Source organism: Streptopelia decaocto (assembly GCF_964273445.1).
Source record: "Streptopelia decaocto genome assembly, chromosome: 3".
Taxonomy (NCBI): domain Eukaryota; kingdom Metazoa; phylum Chordata; class Aves; order Columbiformes; family Columbidae; genus Streptopelia; species Streptopelia decaocto.
In genome coordinates, this window is record NC_138656.1 from 115269396 (window position 1) to 115291438 (window position 22043).

Below are 22043 nucleotides of genomic sequence, written 5' to 3' on the forward strand. Positions count from 1 at the left end.
TGGGAAACAAGCCAAAACTCAGAAAGCCAATATAGTAAAACAGTGCACACCCTTTGTTTTTCTTTGAAGTCTCTTAAATAAATATGTCGAGGGTTTGAAAAGTACACTATCGCTTTTCCATAGATTCTACCCCGATTGATCAGAGAAAAAGTCTATTCCAAGTCTGCGAGACACAAATATAAATTAAACTACTGGAACCAAATTTTAGGAGGTTTGTGTTTGTATGTGTCTGTAGCCGTATCTGCTGAGGCTTTAGGCCCTCTGTTTCATTTCCTATGCTTTAATAAAAAGTATATATCATAGGTTTCAAATGAAATTCACAGATCAGAAGCAGTACATCACATTCCAGTTCTTTTTCAGCACTACTGAAAGGCTGATACGCTCCTGAACTTTTACTGTAAGGCAGCAGTAGTGATGGAGCCAGAGAACTTTCAAACCTAATCCATCAGCAGAATAACAAAGCAGACTGTCTTTTTTAAAGAAAGCGAGACAAATGGAAGAGAAAGGGAACACCTTATCCAAAAGGGCAATGAACTCTGTATCACGTTACTTTTGCAATAGATATTCTGTATTTCAAGTTACTCTTTATTATTGATACTTTTCAAGTTGTAAAATGATAAAGAGAATCGTTGGTCAGGTCACTAAGATAAAAAATAGCCACTGTAAGCCACGCTTATGGAATCACTTTCACAAAGCACTTGTAAAAGTGTGTCGACTGATTTAGACTATCTAGGCCTCTGTCATATGTTTAATTTTTTTTTTGGACAAATACTCTTACCTTCTTTAAGATGAATTATAACTGCTTTTTAAAGAATAATACTGTAAAATTAGCTTTATCGCTAATTTCCCAACACAGTTTTCAGCTTTTATGGCTTTGTTTTGTCCCATGCAGTGCTAGATTAAGAAATGGATAATTACTCCAAATACAGAGAGGAAAAATATGCAGGTTGAAGCACTGACTGATAGAACAAACCCCTCGGAAGGTTTCTGCAGCAAAAACTGAAGTGCCAGCTTCCTTCAATCTATCTTTTCAATCATTAGCTTAAATTTGAAAGCGGCTACAAGAGGAATTCTTGCAAACTTGCGATGATTACAGAGGCTTTCTATGAGTGCAGTGCAGTTTCCAGATTATAGGAAAGCTCCTAAACAGATGGAAGACAATGACAGCAGTAAAAAAAATAACTGAAAGTTACCCTGTCATTTAAAGTAAGGGTTATATTTAGTTCAAGCCCAAGCTTACCAGCAATTCATAAAAAGTCAACCAGTTTACTAAAAAGAAAAGTGCGGCTTATTTTCGCAGGTCATATGCAGTTTGATTGTAAAGGGCAGGGAAGACACTAGAAAGCTTTCCACCAATAGCTGAAAGCCTTTAAAGATGTAAGTCCTTAAAGAACATAACGTATAGCACATGTGATATGCAAAATCCCCTTAATTATAGGTCGTCTACAACAACTTCAGAAGCAGCTCTGCTGCTAAAGGGAATTCTCTGTGGCCTGAGATACACTCACTGACTCCACGTAACCCAGATCACAAATACCCCCATTTCCTTCTACCTCTGCTGGGTGATTAAAACAGGGAAGCAGGTCTTCTGTGAATCATTTCTCAAAACCCCCATCTCATAAAAATGTGCAGAGACGGAAGGAGTCAGAAAAACTTGAGAAGCTCTTCACTTAGTTTGCACTTAGTTTGCAAATAAAATGTGCTCATCTCCCCAAATGCGAGGCCGCCAGCAACAACTTTACAGACTGATGGGTATTTCATTGCAAAGTTTAACATCTAGACATCGTTTTTACTTCATTATGAACACGTAAAATGCAGCGGCCTACCTCGTCCACTTCTGCCCACAAATCGCAAGTCATTAAATCTGGCAACCTGGTTCTTCATCACGGCAGAAGCGTTTCGCAGCTCCGCAGAGTAGTTCTCGTCATTCCCAGCCATGACGGTGACCACCGTCCCATCGGGCACTTCTCCTAAGGCCACCACCTGCGAAAAACAGAAGACAACCACAACTCGTGAAGAGACACGTTGAAAACGCGTGTCCCCGTCCCAGCTTCGCGGGCGGCCATGCTCGTGACAAAGCTCTGCGGCAGCTCCTCCAGCCCGCTGTGGTGAGGAGTCATGTATTAGCTGAATGCAGAACAAAGTGCCACATCAAACAAAGAAACATCTTGTATTGTCTCCCTTACTCAGCCTAATAGGGAGTTTCTTCTTTGTTGCATTTCTTCAGAAACATACAACGGCCTAACACAGAGTGTATGGTTTAATGCTTCCTAAAGGCCAACTTTGTTCGTAGCAACCAGCGAGCAGCTAGAAAACATGAGGCATGGCTCGTATCCATAAATTATACATGGGAGAGCATTTAAATGGAAAGTTAGAAACTACTATTAGCAGCCTTATCACCCACATTTGGTTCTATAATGCTTCTGTGCTGGTTGCACCCATCTCTCTGACCCCAGAGCTCCTCAGACTTCAAGCTAGAGAGAAATCCCCATCTACCCATCCCAGGAGGGGCACCGGGGGCATCATCAAAGTTCTCCACCCAACACGCCGCTGTGATGGAGCACGTTACGGCTGGAATTCCAGCTCTTCAGATGCAATATAAAACAAAGGCTGGATTTCCTCGCAGGCATGTAAATTTTCACAGCGCTCGCAAGAGTCGCATGTGGTTAGCGCTGACGCCTCCCTCAAATTCCAGGATGGGTGAACAGAAGATATCAAAGTATTTCTTACGTTTCAGCTAGCTGATAGTCTCACTTTTATGCTTCAGTGGTTGTATAACGCTCCAACATCTGATTAGATAAATACCACAGAGCAGACAGCTACCGTCTTCTAACTTGAAAACACCAGGGGTACCTACAGTGTTAAAGCACTGCGACTTTTTAAAGTAAAAATAAACAGGAATACTAAGTGACTGCGAAGAAAACGTGCATGTTTCTTCATACGGTGTAAAAAAGTCCACAAAAGTAGAAAAAAGAAAATAATTTTATTTTGTCCAGTTTGCTAATACTGATGCTGGAAATAAATTTACTAAAAAACAAAAGCCAAGAGATTCAGAAATATTGCATGGCTGAGCTTGAACTTGAAAAATATACAATGTTGAGATACAAAGTTTCCCTTACAGTTTCTACCAGTTTACATGGCCAGATAGGACTTTTTATATCATTCAGAGTAATTCATCCTGTCTCCTGAAAATATATTACTTTTTGTCATAAGCCCTGCTTGAAATGTCTTGCCCATAAACGGTCCTGTCTGAAACTAATAATTGCAGGTTGCACTGTAATACTAATTAAGTGGAAAGAATGAGGAATTCTGAATATATAGGGAGAGCATTATGTGGCCCAGTGCACTGTACAATGTTTCTCTAAAACAACAAAAACTAATGACAAAGGTATAAAAAACCAGAAAATATTTAAATTAGAGTATATTACTGAAAATTATAGCTCATCTTATTTAAAAGAAATATTGAAGAGAAAGAAGAGAGCAAAGCTGTAATGCTGTATAAACGATCCACCCTGGTGCTTCTCTCTTTTTCCATAGAACACTGGGTAGTACCACCCAAAACTGAAACCTGGGTTTTGCCGCAGAACACTGTGAGGTCTGTCTTTCAAGCAAAGATTTTACCTTGAAGTGATATGAACGTCCCTGAACATAAAAACACAGGAACTACCGTTGCGGATAAGATCTGAGGTCCCATTAGCTCACTAACAGCAACCAGGTCTGACGGCTTCAAAGCAAGGTGTCAGGAATAATAAATAATAATCAAATAGCAAATAATAATCTGATGAACAGATTATAGAGCTGACTCTAACCCTTAATAAATAGAGATTGGCTTGAAATCTAAAGGATGGAGCTTGAGACAACTTATAAAACACCCCCCAGTTGGCAGCAGAAGATGTTAACTCTGGGCAGTCTTGCCACGCACATCAGCATCCAGGGGAGTTGCAACCTCTGCTTTTTATATCTTGTGAAACAACAGCAAAAGAAATCACATAAACTCCAGAAATGCAAAGAAACCGAGGGCACAGGAGGAAGTGTGAGGGGCCTCGGCAGAGGGAGTGAAGTGACGGCAGCCCCGGCTCACCTCCTTCCCTCCAGGTAACCAGAGCTCAGCAACGGCATCACCTCCACGTCTCGACCCTGTCTCCCGAACATGGGTATAGTTGGTGACACCCGGGCAGGAGGGAGCAAAACCTCTTAAAAGGTCCCCCCTGTCACTTTTCAGAGCTTTCCTCCCTACCCTTTCCACTCAGTGCTGTCAGTTTAATTTGGCAGCTCAGACATCAGCCCAAAACTGCACGAGCGGCCGCGGGAGCCGCGGGGTTGATGGCACCTCATCGAGAGCTGCAGAATTGCTGAAAAGCGTGGGCTTTTGGAGGCGGCAGGATTCAATATTGCTATTTGTCTCATTAGGAGAAGACTGAAGGAAAACACAAACTGAAATCAGAGGTGAAAAACAAAACTCTGGCTGATAAAGTCCCACTATATGGAAAGGCCCCCTGCTATGCAAGCGGAGTAAAACGCTTGTTCTTTTCATACTTCGTCCCCATGAAATATCAGAAGACTATTGCACACATGTATAATAGCACTGGTTATAAAAAGCTTTGCAAAACAACTTTGAAACCTGGAGAAATACACATAGTTCTGAGAATTTTTAAAAGTAACTTTACATAGTGAAAGACTGTTGCCATACGCCTTGACTTGTTAATTCTGTGCAGTGTATCAATCAAAATTACTTAAATATTCTTAGAAAGAAGCTTGTAAGTGCACTGTGAAATGAGTAAGTACTGCATTAAAAAATAAAGATTTAAAAAGTAGCTACAGTGCACATTCCTCACCTCTTCTTCAAACTATTTCAAAATCTTTATTTTCCTTATTAAACTACCTACGCATTTTGGTGATTAAAGGTAGATTTTGCTTTTGTTTTTAGCAAAAGCTCAAAAAGGTACACAAAGTCAGATGAAGCCACAAAATAAAACCAAACCGATTCTTTACAAGTTGAAAATAACTATGTGTTTTTTGCATAACACAATTCTCGTCTGGTTAGGCAACCTGTTTGCCCAGTTTCGGTCCAGTGGGATTTGAACTGGCCAAAGTATGTACCCTAAAGACGGAAGTTAAGAGCGTGAGGCAAACCTGCTATACGACAGCGGGTACTAAGACTTTCTGCAGAGTAAAATGCTTGTTGAGAAAAGAAAAAAGCTAGTGTACATGCTAAATAGCTCCTCTCAAACATTGCTATCTCCCACTTCAACAACTTTTCTTGCAAAACACTGAATTCAAACAGCCTCTGCATGTCAAATCTTCCATATTGAGAATGCCTTTTCCAGAGATTGCCAAAAGAGCATCTGATACCATTAAAAATATTTTAATGTTCTGTAACTTAAAACAGAATAACCCATTTGCGCTGCTTTTTCTTTCGAAATATACATCTGGGCTGACAATTTATACAGCAGGTTTCAGCTTGAAGCTATTTAAAAAACAGCTGAGTTATAAACTCCAAAAGTTGGGGTTTGGAGTGGAAATGCTGACAGACCCTTAACTACTGCGGTGCTACTGGGGAGAGGTTTTAGACATCACGTCTCTCTTTTTTTCCCTGCCTTTAGGTCCACTAAGGCTCTTTGCTTTTATCAGCATCATACAGAAGCCACTTGTAACATCTAACGTGGCAATTTGGGTCTTTATGACTTCCAGTGAAAACTCTCCAGACAGACACATAAACAGAGGGCCAAAATCTGACCACATTAAGTCCTGCTGGCTATTAAGAAGTGACTATGATTTGGGCCCAGGTGCACAATACCTATTTATTTCATGCTGGAATATCACTACACAGTTAGAGCTATGTTAATAGGTACATGTGTAATACTCTTCCCCTCAAAACCAGGTTGCATTAACAATCTTACTAGTTAGTACACCCAACACAGACTCCCTCCCCAGTGCATGTTGATATTAATACTTAAAATTCAAATCTAATACTAAACCGACATTCAAAAAATTATAATCCAACCCAGCAGTGTTCATAACATACTTCGTCTCCTCCATATGATTTATATCTGTTGTGCTTTTTAAAAAAACTTAGTGCTATATCCAGAGTACTTTTTAACTAGAGATCTCTGCGAGAGAATTATGACACACTTAACACACCACTCAAAACATTATCATCAACATAATATTTATTGCTAATAAAACTTCAAAAAGTGTGTTTTCTGTGAGCTATTTTACTTTCAAGTTATTGTTTGGCTGAGATTTCTGTAGCCCAAATCTGTCTTTTTTTTCCTTTTCAGAGATAATTCCCATTCTGTTATATCACAGGCAAGTGTTTCACTGTATGATAACAGCAGCTTCTTTGGTCTAGAAGTACTGAGAGCTGCACGCAAGTTACATTGGAAGAATGAAATACATTTTTTTAAGTGGTCAAAATTATTACAGCTCAGTTTCAAATTCGTCCACCAGTAAATAAGGGTGTGTATATCGTCTAGGTTTGAAAAAGTATGCATTGTATACTGCGTGTGAAAACACAGATGCACCCACAGCGGAAGGCTGCAAGGGGCAATGCATCCTCCTGATGCGTCAGTAAATTGGTCATATCTATACCTCCCTGTCAGCAATCAACTATAGGACACAAATATATGGCATGTATAAATATATATATAGATAGATACGAACACAAAAAGATTGGGAAATGCTCTAAAGCTTTTTCTATCCTTTTATCATTCTCATTGTAATGATACTCTAAATACTTTAATATTTAGTTTAGATCTTTCCCTTATTCTAATGAACTGCGACCGCATCCTTTGAATTGCTGTGAGGTAGGAGAAGGCTCAGACGTTTCAAAAGAAAACAGCAGCGCGAGCACGATAATCTACGGGCTCTCGCGTCCCTTCTATAAAGAGCAACTATAATACCAACTTAATCCAACGCTCAATTAAATTATAATCACAATTGTCTGAAAGCTCCTCCTCCTTACCCCGCAGCCCCTGTGAATCAGAACCGCTGTGACCCACACCTAGAGCCTTGGAGTGCTACACTGAGCCACGAAAACAGCAGACACCCCATTTTTCTGCCACTTCTACTTAGTCTGACCACGGTGACCTGCACGGCCCCGGGCAAAGGGTTCCTCTGCAGCTCCAGGCTCCCCAGGCTGCCTCCCCGACACAAAAGCACCTAAGTCAACTCTAATCTGCACCCCTATTACATTTTTGAAGCAAAGATTCATCTCTACCACCAGTCATTTTAACACCATCTCTTTTAACCACTTCTACTAACTTTTCCCGGATAAACGGCCATGATAACACATCTAGCAATACGGGAACACTAGAGCGAGGAAACTTTCTGGAAACGCGCTGGGTGAGAGTGTTTCCAAACTCTTCTACCTTCTGAGCGATTTCCAAGTGCTTTATTTTTCACACAGTGGGTGTGGGAGCAATGAGCCCACCGCAGCACCACCCCATCCTGGCCCCAACCCCACACCCCGCTCAGGAAGGTGTCCTGGGACCCCCGAGCCATCACACACTCTCTACCAAAGGAGCGACAAGTCCAAGAGGAACGCTTTCAAATCTTGCAAGGGGAGGAAAGGGGCTCACTTGAAAGCATGTAATTATTTTAAAAAATCTTTCCTCTCATTAGCACACCATGGGGATGCAGACAGAAAAGTAAAAGCAGCATCCTCAGTGCAGACTGCGGTGGTATTTATAATTTAAACGTGCAAGCCCCACCAACAAGAGCATCTCTTGGCCAGACACTTCCTCGCTTGTCCACCAGGAGAAGCGAAAGGGTCCCGATCCCCCCCCCGCAAAAGCCCTGTCCCCCTTTTCCAGCCTCATCCCAGCCCAGATTGACTCTGGGGTAAGGGGTCAAAGCCCCGGTTCCCCCACTCCCACATCAGCACCCACAGCTTGACCCCGGCACCCCAGCACGCTTCAGAACCACCCCAAATCTTCCAGTCCTACCCCCGGGAGCAGGGAGGGAGGCAGGAGCACCCCCGAGGGTGAGGTATGAGGTTTCTCAGTGAGGGCGTACAACACACATATACTTTGTATCCCCCACAACGAGCTCTGGCCGATGGCTGAATCCCCCTTTCCTCACGGAGGGAAAGCGTCAAATCCCAAAAGAGGGGTCTGTGGGGAGGAGGGGGTGTCTCTGGGGAAGCTGCTGGGGGGGGGTACAGGGTGCCCAGGAGCTGCGGGGGGGACACGCCGGCACTGCCCCGCAGGGATGGAGATAACGGGATGGCTCCCGGGGTGCGGGCGGGAAGGAGCGGGCAAGGGGGACATTTTTTTAGGGGGGGAATGGAGCCGCTGCACGGATGAGGGAGGCACAGCAGGCACTGCAAGGCAGGAGGGCAGAGCTGGCATTACGGGGGGTGCAGGAGGCACGGGGTGGGGGGCACAGGAGACACAGCAGGACGGAGGGGGAGCACAAGATGCTTCGCAGGACGGGGTCACGGGAGCCACTGCAGGATGGGAGGTGGTATAGGAGGTATGGGGGGGTATAGGAGGCACTGCGGGGGGTGCACAGGAGAAACTGGAGTGCGAGGGGGGGCGAGGACGCTTCTCAGGACAGATGTGGGCACAGGAAGCTCCGCAGGATGGAGGGCACAGAGGCTGGTGCGGGACGGGGGGTAAGGCACCGCAAGACGGGGGGCGGCACTGAGACACCGCAAAACGGGGGGTACAGGAGACACAGCAGGTCGGGGGACGGGATACAAAAGTCACTGCAAGACGGGGGGGGGGGTACAGGAGGCATTGCAGGACCGGAGAGGGGGGCACAGAAATCCTTGCAGGCTGAGTGGGGCAGAGAAGCCCCTGAGGACTGGGGGGCACAGGAAGCATTGCAGGACTAGGGGTGCAGAGAAGGCACTACAGGACTGGGGGGGGCACAGGAGACACTGCAGGACTTGGGGGCAGAGAAACTTTTGCAGGACACAGGGGGCAAAGGCGTCATTGCAGGACGGGGGATGGCACACGAGGCACTGAAAGACTGGGGGGGGGGGGGGGCACAGGAGGGATTGCAGGACTGGAGAGGGGGGCACAGGCTGGGGGAGAGGCAGAGAAGACCCTCCGAGCCGGGGAGGGGGCACAGGAGGCATTGCAGGAGTGGGGAGGGGGCACAGAAGCTATTGCAGGATGGACGTCTGAGAAGCCCTTGCAGGACACGGGGCACAGGAGGCACTGAAAGACGGGGGGGGTGGGGGGCATATGAAGCATTGCAGGACTTGGGGGGCAAGGAGGGGAAGCACAGGACGCATTGCAGGACTGGGGAGGGGGGCACAGGCGGCACCACAGGCCGGGGGGGCAGAGAAGCCCCTGCGGGCCGGGAGGGAGCACAGGAGGCATTGCAGGACACGGGACACTGGAGGCTTTGAAAGACTGGGGGGGGTACTGGACACACATGAGGCATTGCAGGACTTGAGCGAGGGGGCACAGGAGGCATCGCAGGACTGGGGGGCAGGGAAACCCTTTCAGGACACAGAGGCATAGTAGGCATTGCAGGACTTGGGGGGGAACACATGAGGCATTGCAGGACTTGGCGGGGTGGGGGGGGCAGCACAGGAGGCATTGCAGGACTGAGTGGGGGGCACACAAGGTATTGCGAGACGGGGGGTTGATACGCCCTTGCAGGACATGGGGGACAGGAGGCGTTGGAAGACTGGGGGGGGACGTGACACACATGAGGCATTGCAGGACTTGGGGGGAGGGGGGGCAGCACAGGAGGCATTGCAGGACTGGGGATGAGGGCACAGGAGGCATTGCAGGACTGCGAAAGGGGGGAACACAGGCAGCACTGCAGGACTGGGGAGGGGGGCACAGGCGGCATTGCAGGACCGGGGGGGCAGAGAAGCCCCTGCGGGCCGGGGGGGCAGAGCCGGCCCTGCGGGGAGGAAGCCCGGGGCGCGGGGGGGAGGCATCCCCGGGCAGCGGCGGCTACGGGAAGGAGGGGGGGGTGGGTGTCTCACCTTGAATGCCACCGGGAGGGTCTTGTTGCAGCGCCAGTGCGAGGGCAGGACGGAGCAGAGGAAGTTGGGGCTGTCGGTGCGGACCAGCTCGGCGGGGTGGTCAGCGATGATCTCCACCATGGTGCGGTTATCGTGGGGGCGCAGCCTGGGCACGGCGGCCGCCGCTTCTTGCTGCTGTTGCTGCTGCTGTTGCTGTTGAGCTACTACGACCGGGCTGACTTCGCTCATCTTGCCGGGCTGCAGGCTGCTGGAGGGGGGGCTGAACCTCCGGCTGGTGCTGGGATCTACGGGAATACGCATCACAACAGCCACAAGTTAGCGAATTGGGGGGCGGGGGGGTTGGGGGGGGGGAGCGGTAAGGGGGATCGCTGGAGGAGGCGTGTAGTGGGGGTGGGGGTTGTAAAAAAAAAAATTATATCTATATAGCGAAAAAAAGGGGTGAATGAAAAAGTGGTGGGGTGAGGATAAAGGACCAAAAAAAGCAAATCGAGAAAAAAAAACGCATTAAACGCAAAAAAAAAAAAAATCTCAGTCTGTTTTTGTTTGTTTGATTTGTTTGTTTGGGTTTGTTTTAAGAAAGATGGACGGGGCGGGGGGCGATGCCGATCTGGGGGCGCCTGGAGCAGCGAGGAGACCAAGTCGCGCTGCTGGGTCCGGGGCTGCCCCGCTTAGCAAAGCCCGGCTGGAAGCTGCATGGTCCCGGCTTCTGCCCAGCTGCAAAACGCTGCTGCTTCTCCTCCTCCCTTCTTCCTTCCTTCTTGTACAGTCTCTCTGCTCTTTTCCCTCCTTCTAGCCACCGCTTCTTCCCTCAAGTGCTTGAGTTTCTTTCCTTCTAATTTTTTTCTTCCCCTCCCTCCCAAGTCCTCTTTTCCTTTTCGGATTTGCGAAAGGTTGTCTCGGGAGAAGGAAAACTCGCTGCTGGTTCAAGCTTCCTGGGCTGCTGCTGTTGGCGGCTGCCAGAAGAGGAGCGTTAACTCTCAAAGCCGGAGAGGGGGGGTGTTCAGGGGAACGTCCCGATTTCCTCCGATGAAATCTTCCTCCTCCAGACAGAGAAAAAGAGCAAACAAAAAAGTCTCGCTGGGACAGAGGAGCCGCTGGGCTCCCCCGCTTTATTGCCTTTGGCTTCAGGAAGCGGGAGCTCGGGAAGGGGCTTGGGAAAAGTGGCTCCTCCAGCAAAAAAAAAGGCGCTCCCGAAGCGATTTCGGCGTGGAAAAAATAAAGTGATTGGGCTTGCTGGGGTAAGGAGAGAAGTCACACGACTAATAATTAAAAGAGAGTCTTTAGCCGGTTCCTTTGAGAGGATCAGGGCTTAAGAAAAGTTGATCTTTCGGATTCCCAGGGCAAAAAAAGCGGGGAGCATAGCTGGAGAAAAAACGCCACCGCAAAGCACCCCTCCTTAGGCTGATTTCTAAAACATGACCAAGGAAATTCTGGGAAAAGGCAGTCTCGGTGCAGTCCGGTCCTTTTAATTAAGTCGCGGCTGGATCCAAGTCCGTTGAGTTGAACGGGCTAACAAATCTATTTTTTTCTGCCCTTGATGAACAACAGCAGAAAAAAAAATCATTAAAATGTCGGTTTACTTCGGTTATTTTTCTTTCTGAAAAAAAAATCAGGTTTCAAAAAACAAAAACAAAACAACCCAAATCAACAAACTTCTTCTGGGTCCCAAGAAGCTGAGGTTGGGGAAGATGAAGGAGCCGAGAAAAAAAAAAGCGCCGCAGTTTTTTTTTGTCCTGAATGTGGTTTTTGGAGGCTGGGATTTCTAATGATTAGGTTTTTGTGGTTTATATATACAGGACTCTCTGGCTAAGGCGATCATTATGCTGATGAGAGTCAGCAGCACGTGGTGCTTCAGTCCTCAGACTTCTGCAGCCTTCAAAATAAATATAACAATGTGCATCCCCCGCAGGAGGAGAAACTTGAAGTCGCTCTCACCCACGGAGAGGGGGACGCGGACGGGGAAGGGGGGGAGCAGGAGACGGTCTCCGATCTCCGCTTCTCTCCGGGTTTTTTTCCATTAACACTTTTGGGCTTGTTAAAAGAAAAAAAAAAAAAAAAAAAGCATGAAAAATCTTGTTTGCAAAAGAAATAATAGTAAGAATAATCTGGTGCCAAAGGGTTGGTTTGTTGTTTTTTGTTGTTTTTCTTTTTTTCGTGTTTTTTTTTTTTTTTTTTTTTTGCTAAGTCTCCGGTAGTCTAAAGCCTAAACCATTTCCTTGAATGAATGAAAGCTATAAAACCCCCCTTAGACTATTAAGGTAAAGGGAGTCTGGTTTGTTTTCTCCCTTTAAAAAAAAAAAAAAAAAAAAAAAAGAAAAAAGAAAAAAAAAAAGGGCAGATCTTATTAAAAACAATTTACATACCCAATAGTAAAATAGTGTAAACGCCTCCCAGCGCAGATAACAACCTATCACAACCCTCCCTCTAATTTCTAAGGCTTTACTTCGACTTGCTACTTCCACCTTCTTGTACGGAGTCGGCGCTGCGTGTGTGCTCCTTGCTCGCCGCCTGTGTGTGACTCGGGGCGGTGTGTCTGTCTGTCTGTCTGTGTTGGGGTGTGGGGGGGAGAGATTTGTCCTTTTTATGGAGCTTTTACAAACCTTAAGTCCGGTTTTCCGATCCAGCAGAAAAGCCGGGTTTGTTCCGACGTGACGGCGGCCTCATATATATTATCTCGGGGGGAAAAGGGGGTGTAGTGGGGTGCAGAGACACCCCCGGCGCTGTTTCCGCGCTCCGCGGATCATCCGCGCCCTCCGCCGGCCAGGCCGGCAGCCGCTGCGCCCCGCGCACCCCCTGGCCGCCTTTTCCTCCCTTCTCCCCCAAATTCCTGCTCCCCCATGAGCGCAACCCTCCGGCTCAGCGCAGAGGGAACGCTGGGGCAGAGGCGGCACCGGGCTCAGCGCTGCCGGTTCCGCGGGGGGTTGGAGGGAAGGAGAAGAAAAGATCTGAGTTTCGGTCACAGGGGAGAGCTCTCGCTCCGCGGTGCGGAGCCCGACCCGCCCGGACCCGCGGCGACAGCGGCTCTGCCCTTGTCCCCCCGCTCCTCCGCCTGTCCCACGGGGACATGGGGACGAACACCCCCGACCCACTGTCGCAGCACTCCATGTCCTGTTTTTATTTTTTTTTAAACCCTTTCCCCCTTTTTTTTTTAAAAAAAAACAACTTTATATATATATATATATATTTAATTTTCCTTTCCCTGCTCCAACGCTGCGGGAAGTTTTCTATCCCGTTGTGAAAACGCAATCGCTGCGGGTAACACCGCAAACCTCTCCTGGGGTTGTCCCGTTTTTCCGGCAACCATAGGGATCTTGCTTTTCCCCAAAAGTAGCCACAGGCATTTCCAAAGGACAATTACTCGTCGCCTACACGGCCTAGTATATTCATAAGCCATAGTTACAATACGGAAAACATATTTTTTCATAATATAATAACCCATAGGTTCTCTTTCCCCCCCTAAATATATTCCATTAAAGCCATCCCTAAGGTAAGAAGGCAAGAGGTTGCCTTATATCCAAATACTATATAAGCCTGACAATCGTGATTTATTTCATTTCAAACAAGAAGATACATTTCCACTTTAAATTAGTTACACTAAAAGTTTTACAGTCACCCTTCTTCCCACTAAAATAAAATAAAAAGTTAATTAGGATAAACTGAAATAAGTTATTGGAAGCTACCAGGGTAAGGTCACTTAAAATAGTCCATGGTTATTTATAATGTCGAAATAAAACTTTCCACTGAACGCCCTAACAAAGTTTCAGGTATCTGGCACAGCTGATTTTCAGTCTCCGTGCAAAAATATCTTTCGTCTGAACATTTACAGATTTAACAGGAACTTACTACAGCCTGGAACAGATCACAGATCTGGGCACTCGCATTTTATTTAAACAGTTATGGACAAATTAATAAAAGTCCCAGTAATGTTTATGGACCTGCATAAAAGCTGGATGGGATTTTTTAGAAATAGTAATTTATGTTATGATATATATAATCTGGAACATTGGCTCGGATTTGGTTGGAAGGGAGAGCAACCCTGCTGCTCGGCTTTCCTCGGGTTTTATTTCAGAACTTCTCGGAATTTTAGCCCCGGTTGCAAAATGGGTCGTATTTTAAGATGTTAGAGAATTGCGGGAGGCGAGCGAAAAAAAAAAAGTGCTTGCACTGCAAATCATGTCTTAACAAACACCTTCGGATCACTTTATAAAATAAGATTTTCATTAGTGCAGCTATGTTTGCTGCAATTTCAACCGTCTTCCAGCTTTTTCACTTAAACTATATTATGAATACAGCCATAATTACATTGCTTGTGGACAAAAAGGTAATGTTTTAAAGAGCACCGAGTTTGTTTACTGTTGCATTTACAAAACACGGGCCCAGCACACTCTTGCATGCTCGAGATGAAAAATAATTGTCAAATTTGAAAGATTCCAACCTGGATGATGTTCCCTAAATAAATAGTTTCAATGCCAGTTCATTGGTCTGGAATGCGCTGTAAATACAATGAATACAGAACTTATTTTGAGCTTCTCTATATATGTAAATAGCTTTTGTGAAACGGGAATAAATGAATGGGTTCAGCGGGTTTGTTATTGTACCGGATAATTTTAGTCAGAGCGACTACAGCAATGTCAGCAACTATTACTATAGTTAAGAACTTGCCAATATTCTCTTTCCAAAATCTACCTTCTCGAGGCTTTTTATTCACTCGTGAAAACGTGCATCGAGCCAAAATGTGTGAATTTAACTAAGCTTCATGCTGGAGAAGCTTTTGCCCAAATTTCCATTCATTTCAGCAGGGGCAAGATAAGCTCCAGTGTCTCTTGGCAGCGTTTTACTTTCGCTTTGGTTGTAAATTGACTGTTTGCCCAGCTATTCTTTGCTTTTTCTTAAGTATGACAAGCAGCAACTCTAGGTTTGCAGGTTATTTGCTCTGGTTATGTATTCTGTAACTACAGCATTCATACTCATGGACTGCTGTGGTTTAACTACTGTGTCCCCACACCAGTTCATGGCCCGGATAAAGGAAGATTCTTTGTGTCCTGAAATCAGTCAAAAGCGTTTAATATCTCAGCACCATGCACTGTTTTTTCACTTTTACAGTCCCTGATACAAACATAAGCATAAAGCTTTGAAATACAGGGCAGAAAATGATTACATTAAAAAAAATAATCCTGAGAATATTACTTCTTCTGCCAGTATTTTCAGTAGGAAGTAAGGACCAAGAGCTGAGACTCTTGGGTTCTGTCTCGGGATTTGATGCTCTGTGACCTTGGACAAGCCTTTTAGCAAGTTTTCCTTCAGTATAAAATGGGGTATTAACTATTACCATATAGCTTTTGAGAGATAAAAATCTGTTCTCAGAACTCCAGAGCTTAGCAGGGCTCTGCATATGTAAAGCATACCAGTAACACTAAAAGCTGGTAAGAAACCTGCCATGTCACTACTGAAAAATTGTCGTCTTTTCCATGGCACGCAGCAAAACGCACGTTATACAAAGTAAATAGTTACTACTTCTTTTTAATTTTTTTCCTAAATGATTTATTTTCTGCTTCTCTAATAAGGATGGACTGCAAGCTTAAGTCTTGGTCCTGCCATAGGGTTATCCCATTTCCCTCCCTGTCTGCAGCCTCTTACGCTCCGTTGCAATTGCATGTATTTCAATGAGGTTTAAAGCAGCAAATGACCATGTCATCAATGCAAAGGAAAGAAATGTGGGGCTGCTTGTCATCTTGTAAGAGTGTTTGGAAGAGAAAGTATGGCCTGTGTTTTCTGGCAGTAAAAACCTGGATGCATAGTACGATTAGAAAAATGTTTGGCCTGTTTTTTTCAAGTAAATGTTTTATTTTTTTTCCCTTGCAACAAGCAAACTAAAAATTAACTGTAGGAAGTCATTGGGGTCCTCATAGTTAGGGACAGACCTTTTTTTATGGCAAGCTTGACTTTGTCTTTTTCCATTAATCCTCCTCCCAACTTCTGTGTAGCTCATTTCAGAATGAAGTAAAATGATTTCAGACAAAAATCAGCAGGTTGGTTTAGAGATAAAACGCTAAAAGATGAGAGCTTTATTTTTAGTTTTTTACACCCCGCCTGCCTTGTTTCAGCATATAGAAAAGCTGCAGGAGCCAGAAACTTCACGGTTATTTTTTCTGTTGACCTCAATGAAAACGGGTTCCCTGGACTAACTGTGGGGAAAGTGGGTGGTACAACTGTTTGCAATTAAAAAGAGCTTATACATTTGGAACCTTGCAGAGTCCCTACATTTTGCATGCTGGTTTTTAGAAGACTAATGGAAGTGCGCTCAGGCCAGATACAAGCTCCATAAAGCTCACACAGAAGATCCGACAAGATCTAAGTCAATCTTCAGTGGGAAAAGTTGCTTTTAATGCTCCCAACCACAAGCACAACACCAGATCCCTACTCTCCCGGTGTTGCAATGGTGAGGATTCCCATTGTGAATCTATTCTCAGTAGCAGGAGTGTCAGAAATAATTTTTAGGCAGATTCTTTGTTAATAACACGAGTCTTGAAGATGGAGCGATAGAAAAACACCAAGTAGTGCCAAGATTTGTTCTAAAAAGAATGAAAACGTCCAACATTGAAGGAGGTGGTGCCGTCTACAGGAGTGTGATAGAAGAGGAAAGCATTTGGTAATGGCACATGTAGAATAAACATAATGGACAAGGCAAACCCACTCTTTGAGGAACTATAAAAAATAGTCTATTTTTGCCTTTTCTTTCCAGAAAATTCACTCAAATGATAAACTAAGCATAGCCAGGCCATACCAGATGATCAAGAACATAATGACATTTACAGCATGGCACAATGTAATCCTGAAAATGCACAGCATCTCGGTCACATTTTAGCACAATATATGTGTGCCCTAAATTAGGTGCGGTCCGAAGACCTTGGGGATCAATCCCTTAGTCAACTGTTGTGGAACTGGCAGCCAAGTGACACAACATCAGTCCAGAAACACGCCGTAAGAGCAGATGACAAAACATTAGACATCACAGGAATGATTCTCTCTAGTAATAAAAGACAAAGATCTGGCAGAAAAAATATTATAGGTGAAGCTGCCAGCAGTATCTGCAGTTAAGCTCGTCTACCACAGTATAAGACCTTGTTTTCACTTATGTAATGTTGCCAATTTTTAACTGTTCAGGATGAGATTTTCAATCCTGAGTCTGCCTCAAGCTGAGTTTTTTGGAAACTTCCAGCAGAAATACTTCTGCTGCTTCTAAGATCGGCTTTAACAGAAATCACATTGTTTCACAACAGTTTAAAGTTTCTTAGAATCATCCCAGTCCCTACTTCAGAGTCGAGATGGGAAGTTTTACTATGCAGGGAGGAAAAATCAGATAAGTTCCTTTTGTTGCCCTTAACCAAAAGGATCCACCCGAACTTGGCCAAGTTAGAAGTTGCTGAATATTGTTGAGTTTTCCCTCACGTGTGCTCAGTACAGAAGGGAGATGTTGGCAGCTAAATTTTGTGAAGTCTCCATAGCAGCACTGGGCTGGATCTGTAAGTCAGTCTGGTCTGACTGGGCTGCACGAGATGGTTTAGAGGAAAGGATAAGAAACCCTAGAGTCAGCAGATAGATATGGGTTCTATTCCTCCTTTCAGGGCTCATCCTAGTTAATAGTAGCTTATAAAATATGATCAGAATGACTGTCAGCAGCGCAGTTTTAAATTGTGTCTTTTAGAAGTCTATAATTCAACCATAAAAATTCCTTCCAGGCTGAAATCTGGCTTATACTCTCAGTTCAGAAGTCAAAATTCTCCATGGATTTTTTTTTTAAATAGTTGGTATTGAAGTATTATAAAAGAAAAAATAGTCATGTACAAAATCTGGACATTTCTTTCATAACACACTTCATAATTCAGTTATGATAAGTTTTAAAGTATTTGTTTCAAATGCTGGTCAGGCCCTAGGAGGAACGCAAGTAATTAAAATCTTCACCATTAACACTAGACATTCAATGTGAATAAGATTCTCTGACCTCGGGATATTAAGAGTATTATGATACTAGGAGCTTATGTGATCTAACACCCAAACCTGTTATTCTAGTTTATCTTATAAATATTAAGCTAATTTATTAAATGCATACATATTGAAAAGCAGGGGAGAAATCCTTCAGTCCTTCCATGGCAAAACTCATCATGAAGTCAAGTCACTCAAATGTTTTTCTGACTTAAGGAGAAAGACATAACCTGGAAGTATCCAGGAGGAACAAGTAAGAGGTTCTCAGAGGGGGCAAAGCAGATGCGAAATCTTCCTTGGAAGGCCACAGCAGCTCCCATAACTACCCAGCTTCTCTTTGTAGTGGAGAAGATAGAGCAGCTCTTCCCATCCTTGGAATGCTTTCAAACAGACTGTGCTTGGCACCCTGAGGTTAGCGTGATTTTTGAGTAGATAAAAGCCCGTTACATGAAAAGGCAGATCCCACCTTCTGTCTTTCTTTCCTACTTTTTTTTTCTGTTTTTTGTTTTATTCATCCTTGGCAAGAAAGCAAGAAAAGCCTTATTTTATCTGCAGCTCCACTGATTTCAATGAGAGCCTTCATGGAATAAGGTGCTGCTTCACGTACGTGAAGCAGAGGCAGCCTTTAGGTAACTTGCTACTCAGGTTTACTCTCCTTATCCTTTCATACTTCAATGTATAGATGCCCATCTTGCTGGAGAATATGTAAAGTTTTTCAGCTTTTCTTTTTCACTCCATTTTAAGGAGCTAGAATATTTCGTATTTTTAGGCCCGAGAAAACCACCTCCTGCTGTTTTTGACAATTGAGGAACATGGACTGAGGGCATCAGAGGAAAGCTCTATTTACTAAACATCACATGTAGATTACCACTGATAGTTTTTCTAAGGAAATTTATGACCTGTGTGAAGTAAATAAACTCCCTTTTTGGTAAAGAATCTTCAAGCCAATCATTCATGCTTGCTTAGAGACCTTACTGTTCGTGTTGCTTTTATGTGGAAGGCTGCAGTAAAGGGTGATGTTATGTCTAAAATAGACAGTTGGCAGCTCCAAGATTAAAAAAAGCAGCCATTTCTGACATTACTTATAATGAGATTCTTGCTAGATTATGGTACATTCACTCTGATTCAGGAAAGAAAGAAAAGATAATGACAGGACAATTATAATTCTTGTAACTAATATGTTATCTTCATGCACACACTTGCATGCTGCATTTACTGGCGAGTTATGGCGTTTTACAGATCTGAAATCAACAGAGAGCTCTCAGTATGTTCAAAGTGTTTAGTAAGTCTGAAAGCTGTTTGCTCTATATCTCAGAGTAAATGAGAATGGGACAGGCAATTTTCTTCTCCTGGCTGTACTCCTACCATTGCGTCTCTTCCCTGCTCCCATTCTCCCCATTTTATGCTTTGGATCCAACAGAGACATAGCTAAGGCAATCATGAAAATTAAGTGAGAAGAAGGAACTTTGGTAAGTGTTTGCATACCATGTTTTCAGAAATATTAAAGTGTTTCTTATGCACAAGCAACTTGGTGGCTTTCAGTGGTATCCATCCTGATTTACAGTGGTGTGAGAGGAGAACTGGGCTGTTCTTATTTAGTAAGTCTACTTACTTTAATAGATGCACACAATAAAAGTGCTTATTTTCTTCAGACCATCATATGTGAAATTATCAACACAACCTTTAGTAAATACCATGATACCTATGAGACTATTCTGAATTTAAACCAAGTGCGTGCCTTTCTGAGTGATGAGCCCGCGTCCTTAACTCACCCCATTGTACTTCAGCACATACACCACGTAATGTCGCCGGGGCTTTGCCTTTTCTAGAAAAATGATCTGGTTTTGATGAAGGGTGTCAAAAATAGTTTTCCATCCTCAGATCTGCTCAAGTAGAAGGAGAAATGGCTGCCTCAGTGGTGAGGACAAGGTCAGGTGAGTTCAGTGCTCACCGTAGCAAATCACGCCTGTCAAGGGCTCAGGGGACAACTTGCCTGCGTAGGATTTGGCTCAGCATGTATAGAATAATTTGTTACAATAGGTGTTGAACTCAGTTGACTTTGTCCACACGGGAAGAGCAGTTGTTTTCAACACCGCTCTGAGATGTGCAGAGAGTGGGAGGGCATTTTGACAACAGTTGTCAAAACCACGTCGTTTGTCTGGGGTAGGCGCACACCTGCTGAAATATCGATGCTACAAAAGGCCCAATTCAGTAAACCTGGGATAGCGCAAAGTCCGCAACATCAGCATGGACTGACTTTCTACGCTGACGTACACTTGCAGGATGTCAGATGATGAACAGGTTTTTTTAATACATTTTCACTTATCATCTATATAAATACAGGATCCAAGGCCACAAGCCAATCCTCAGAACTGGATGATTTTTAAGATTATGCAGTCTAATTTAAAGAAAAGGCGATAGAACAGTTAGTGGAAGAAAATAGCCATGTTATAAGCAAGTGATCAATACTCTCATCACAGGAAGCTGATGATACAATTCACAATGCTGATGATACAATTCACTTGCAGCCCCTTCATGCACTATGTGTTCTTCTGTGCTCTTTTGTGAAAAAGCATAGGAAACATTTGCCAAACCAGACTGGAACAGGTATCTGCTCCTTAGATGTTCCTTAACAATTAACCAGCTCCATGGAAGCATCATGGAAGAAGTGGATTGTAACAGAACTTTTCCTATGGTATTTATTTTTGAAATTCCACAAAGAATAAAGTAGCATATGAGGAAGGAAACTGAAGCAGAAGTTATTTTCAAACTCATAAAAGAAGATGCTATTTTGTAAGGAACATCGAGTTGACCTTTGCAATGAATTCCATAAAATACTATTTTGGCCACAAATGGAACAACATTTTTAGAAGGATTAATGTTTATCTGTCTATCTGTCTATCTGTGCATGATTTTAAAAAGACTAAAGGAAGCCAGCAGCTCACTCTTGCTTATAATTGCATCTGTCAAACTTTAAAACTCCACAAGATCTGCCTCTACTGTGCTGGATGCCATTAGCATTAACATATTACCACAGAAAAAGAACCTATAGTAGACAGTGAGCTTCATAAAAGGTCTTCCAAAAGCCTTCCATCCCTCAAAAACTGTAACCCACAGCAAGAACCTGACTTTCACAAAACCCACTAAAATATATGAACTGTTAAGTACGCTCAAGGAGTTGATAACAGTCAGAGTATTTTTTGATAACGATAAAATCCAGAGCTGTATTAGATGGGAGAAAGTAATGTTTTAGGGATTTTGAAACCCTGGAGAAATTTCGGAGGGGTCAATCACTGCGCTTATACGAGTTCATTGGGGTAGTTGGTTGGTTGGTTGTTTTTTGTTTGTTTGTTTCTTTGGTGGTGGTGGCTTTTTTGTTGTGGGGTCTTTTGTATGTTTGTTTGTTTTTCCTTTGTGTGCTTTGTGTGTGTGCTGTGGTTTTGTTTTGTTTGTTTGTTTTTGTGGGGCTTTTTTTCGGTTTGTTCTGATTTTCTTTAACATTGGTACAGGCTTCTGTCAGACTGCCTGCCCTGTGGCGTTCACACATTGCACAAGTACCATGCAGTCATTCTTTGTCCTTTCTGGCCCTACACATAAGGCGAATGTGAGTCTTACACATAAAATGGACACTGAAGCATCTAGATACTTTGCAAATACTTTGTAATAGAGGGATTAAAAAGATGTCAAGAATAGGAATAGAATTTGTCCAGATCGTTGAGTTCTGTTCTGGCATTCTGCAGCAATTCCCAGTAAAAATGCTTTAGCTGATCCCAGTTGTAATATTGGTTCACTGGAAAGGGTGTCTGTCTATGCTCTTTGGCTGATCTGAACACGCTGCCTAAATTTGTAAAATCAACATCTTTTTCATAATTAAAAAAGATGCATGTAATTCATTAGCCTAAGAGTATTTTTTAAATGCTTCTATATTTTCCATAATGATGCTAAGTCCAAACTGGCAGAATGGAAATTGGAGAGAAGTAGCAAAGAAATTAAAACGTACCCTACTCTGTTTCCCAGCTGCAGAAATGACTGAAGCTGTCAGAAAAGCACCTTATACAAAAGGAAGGCTGTCTAGAGAAGAGGTAAGAATACTCTCAGGAGCTCTGCA

At 43.9% G+C, this 22043-nt stretch overlaps 1 protein-coding gene across 4 annotated transcripts in view; it reads right to left on the reverse strand.

Annotated features, from left to right (window-relative positions):
• Positions 1-22043, reverse strand: part of RUNX2 (RUNX family transcription factor 2) — a 228361-nt gene that overhangs the window by 154516 nt on the left and 51802 nt on the right. For 3 of the 4 annotated variants that reach the window (XM_082049028.1, XM_082049026.1, XM_082049029.1), the window contains exons 3-4: positions 9953-10236; positions 1827-1983 (exon numbers count right to left, since the gene is read on the reverse strand). In XM_082049028.1, the coding sequence (XP_081905154.1) occupies positions 1827-1983; positions 9953-10236 (441 nt within the window). Of the gene's footprint in view, positions 1-1826; positions 1984-9952; positions 10260-22043 lie in introns of those variants that run through there. The other variant, XM_082049027.1, reaches the window with a different exon arrangement.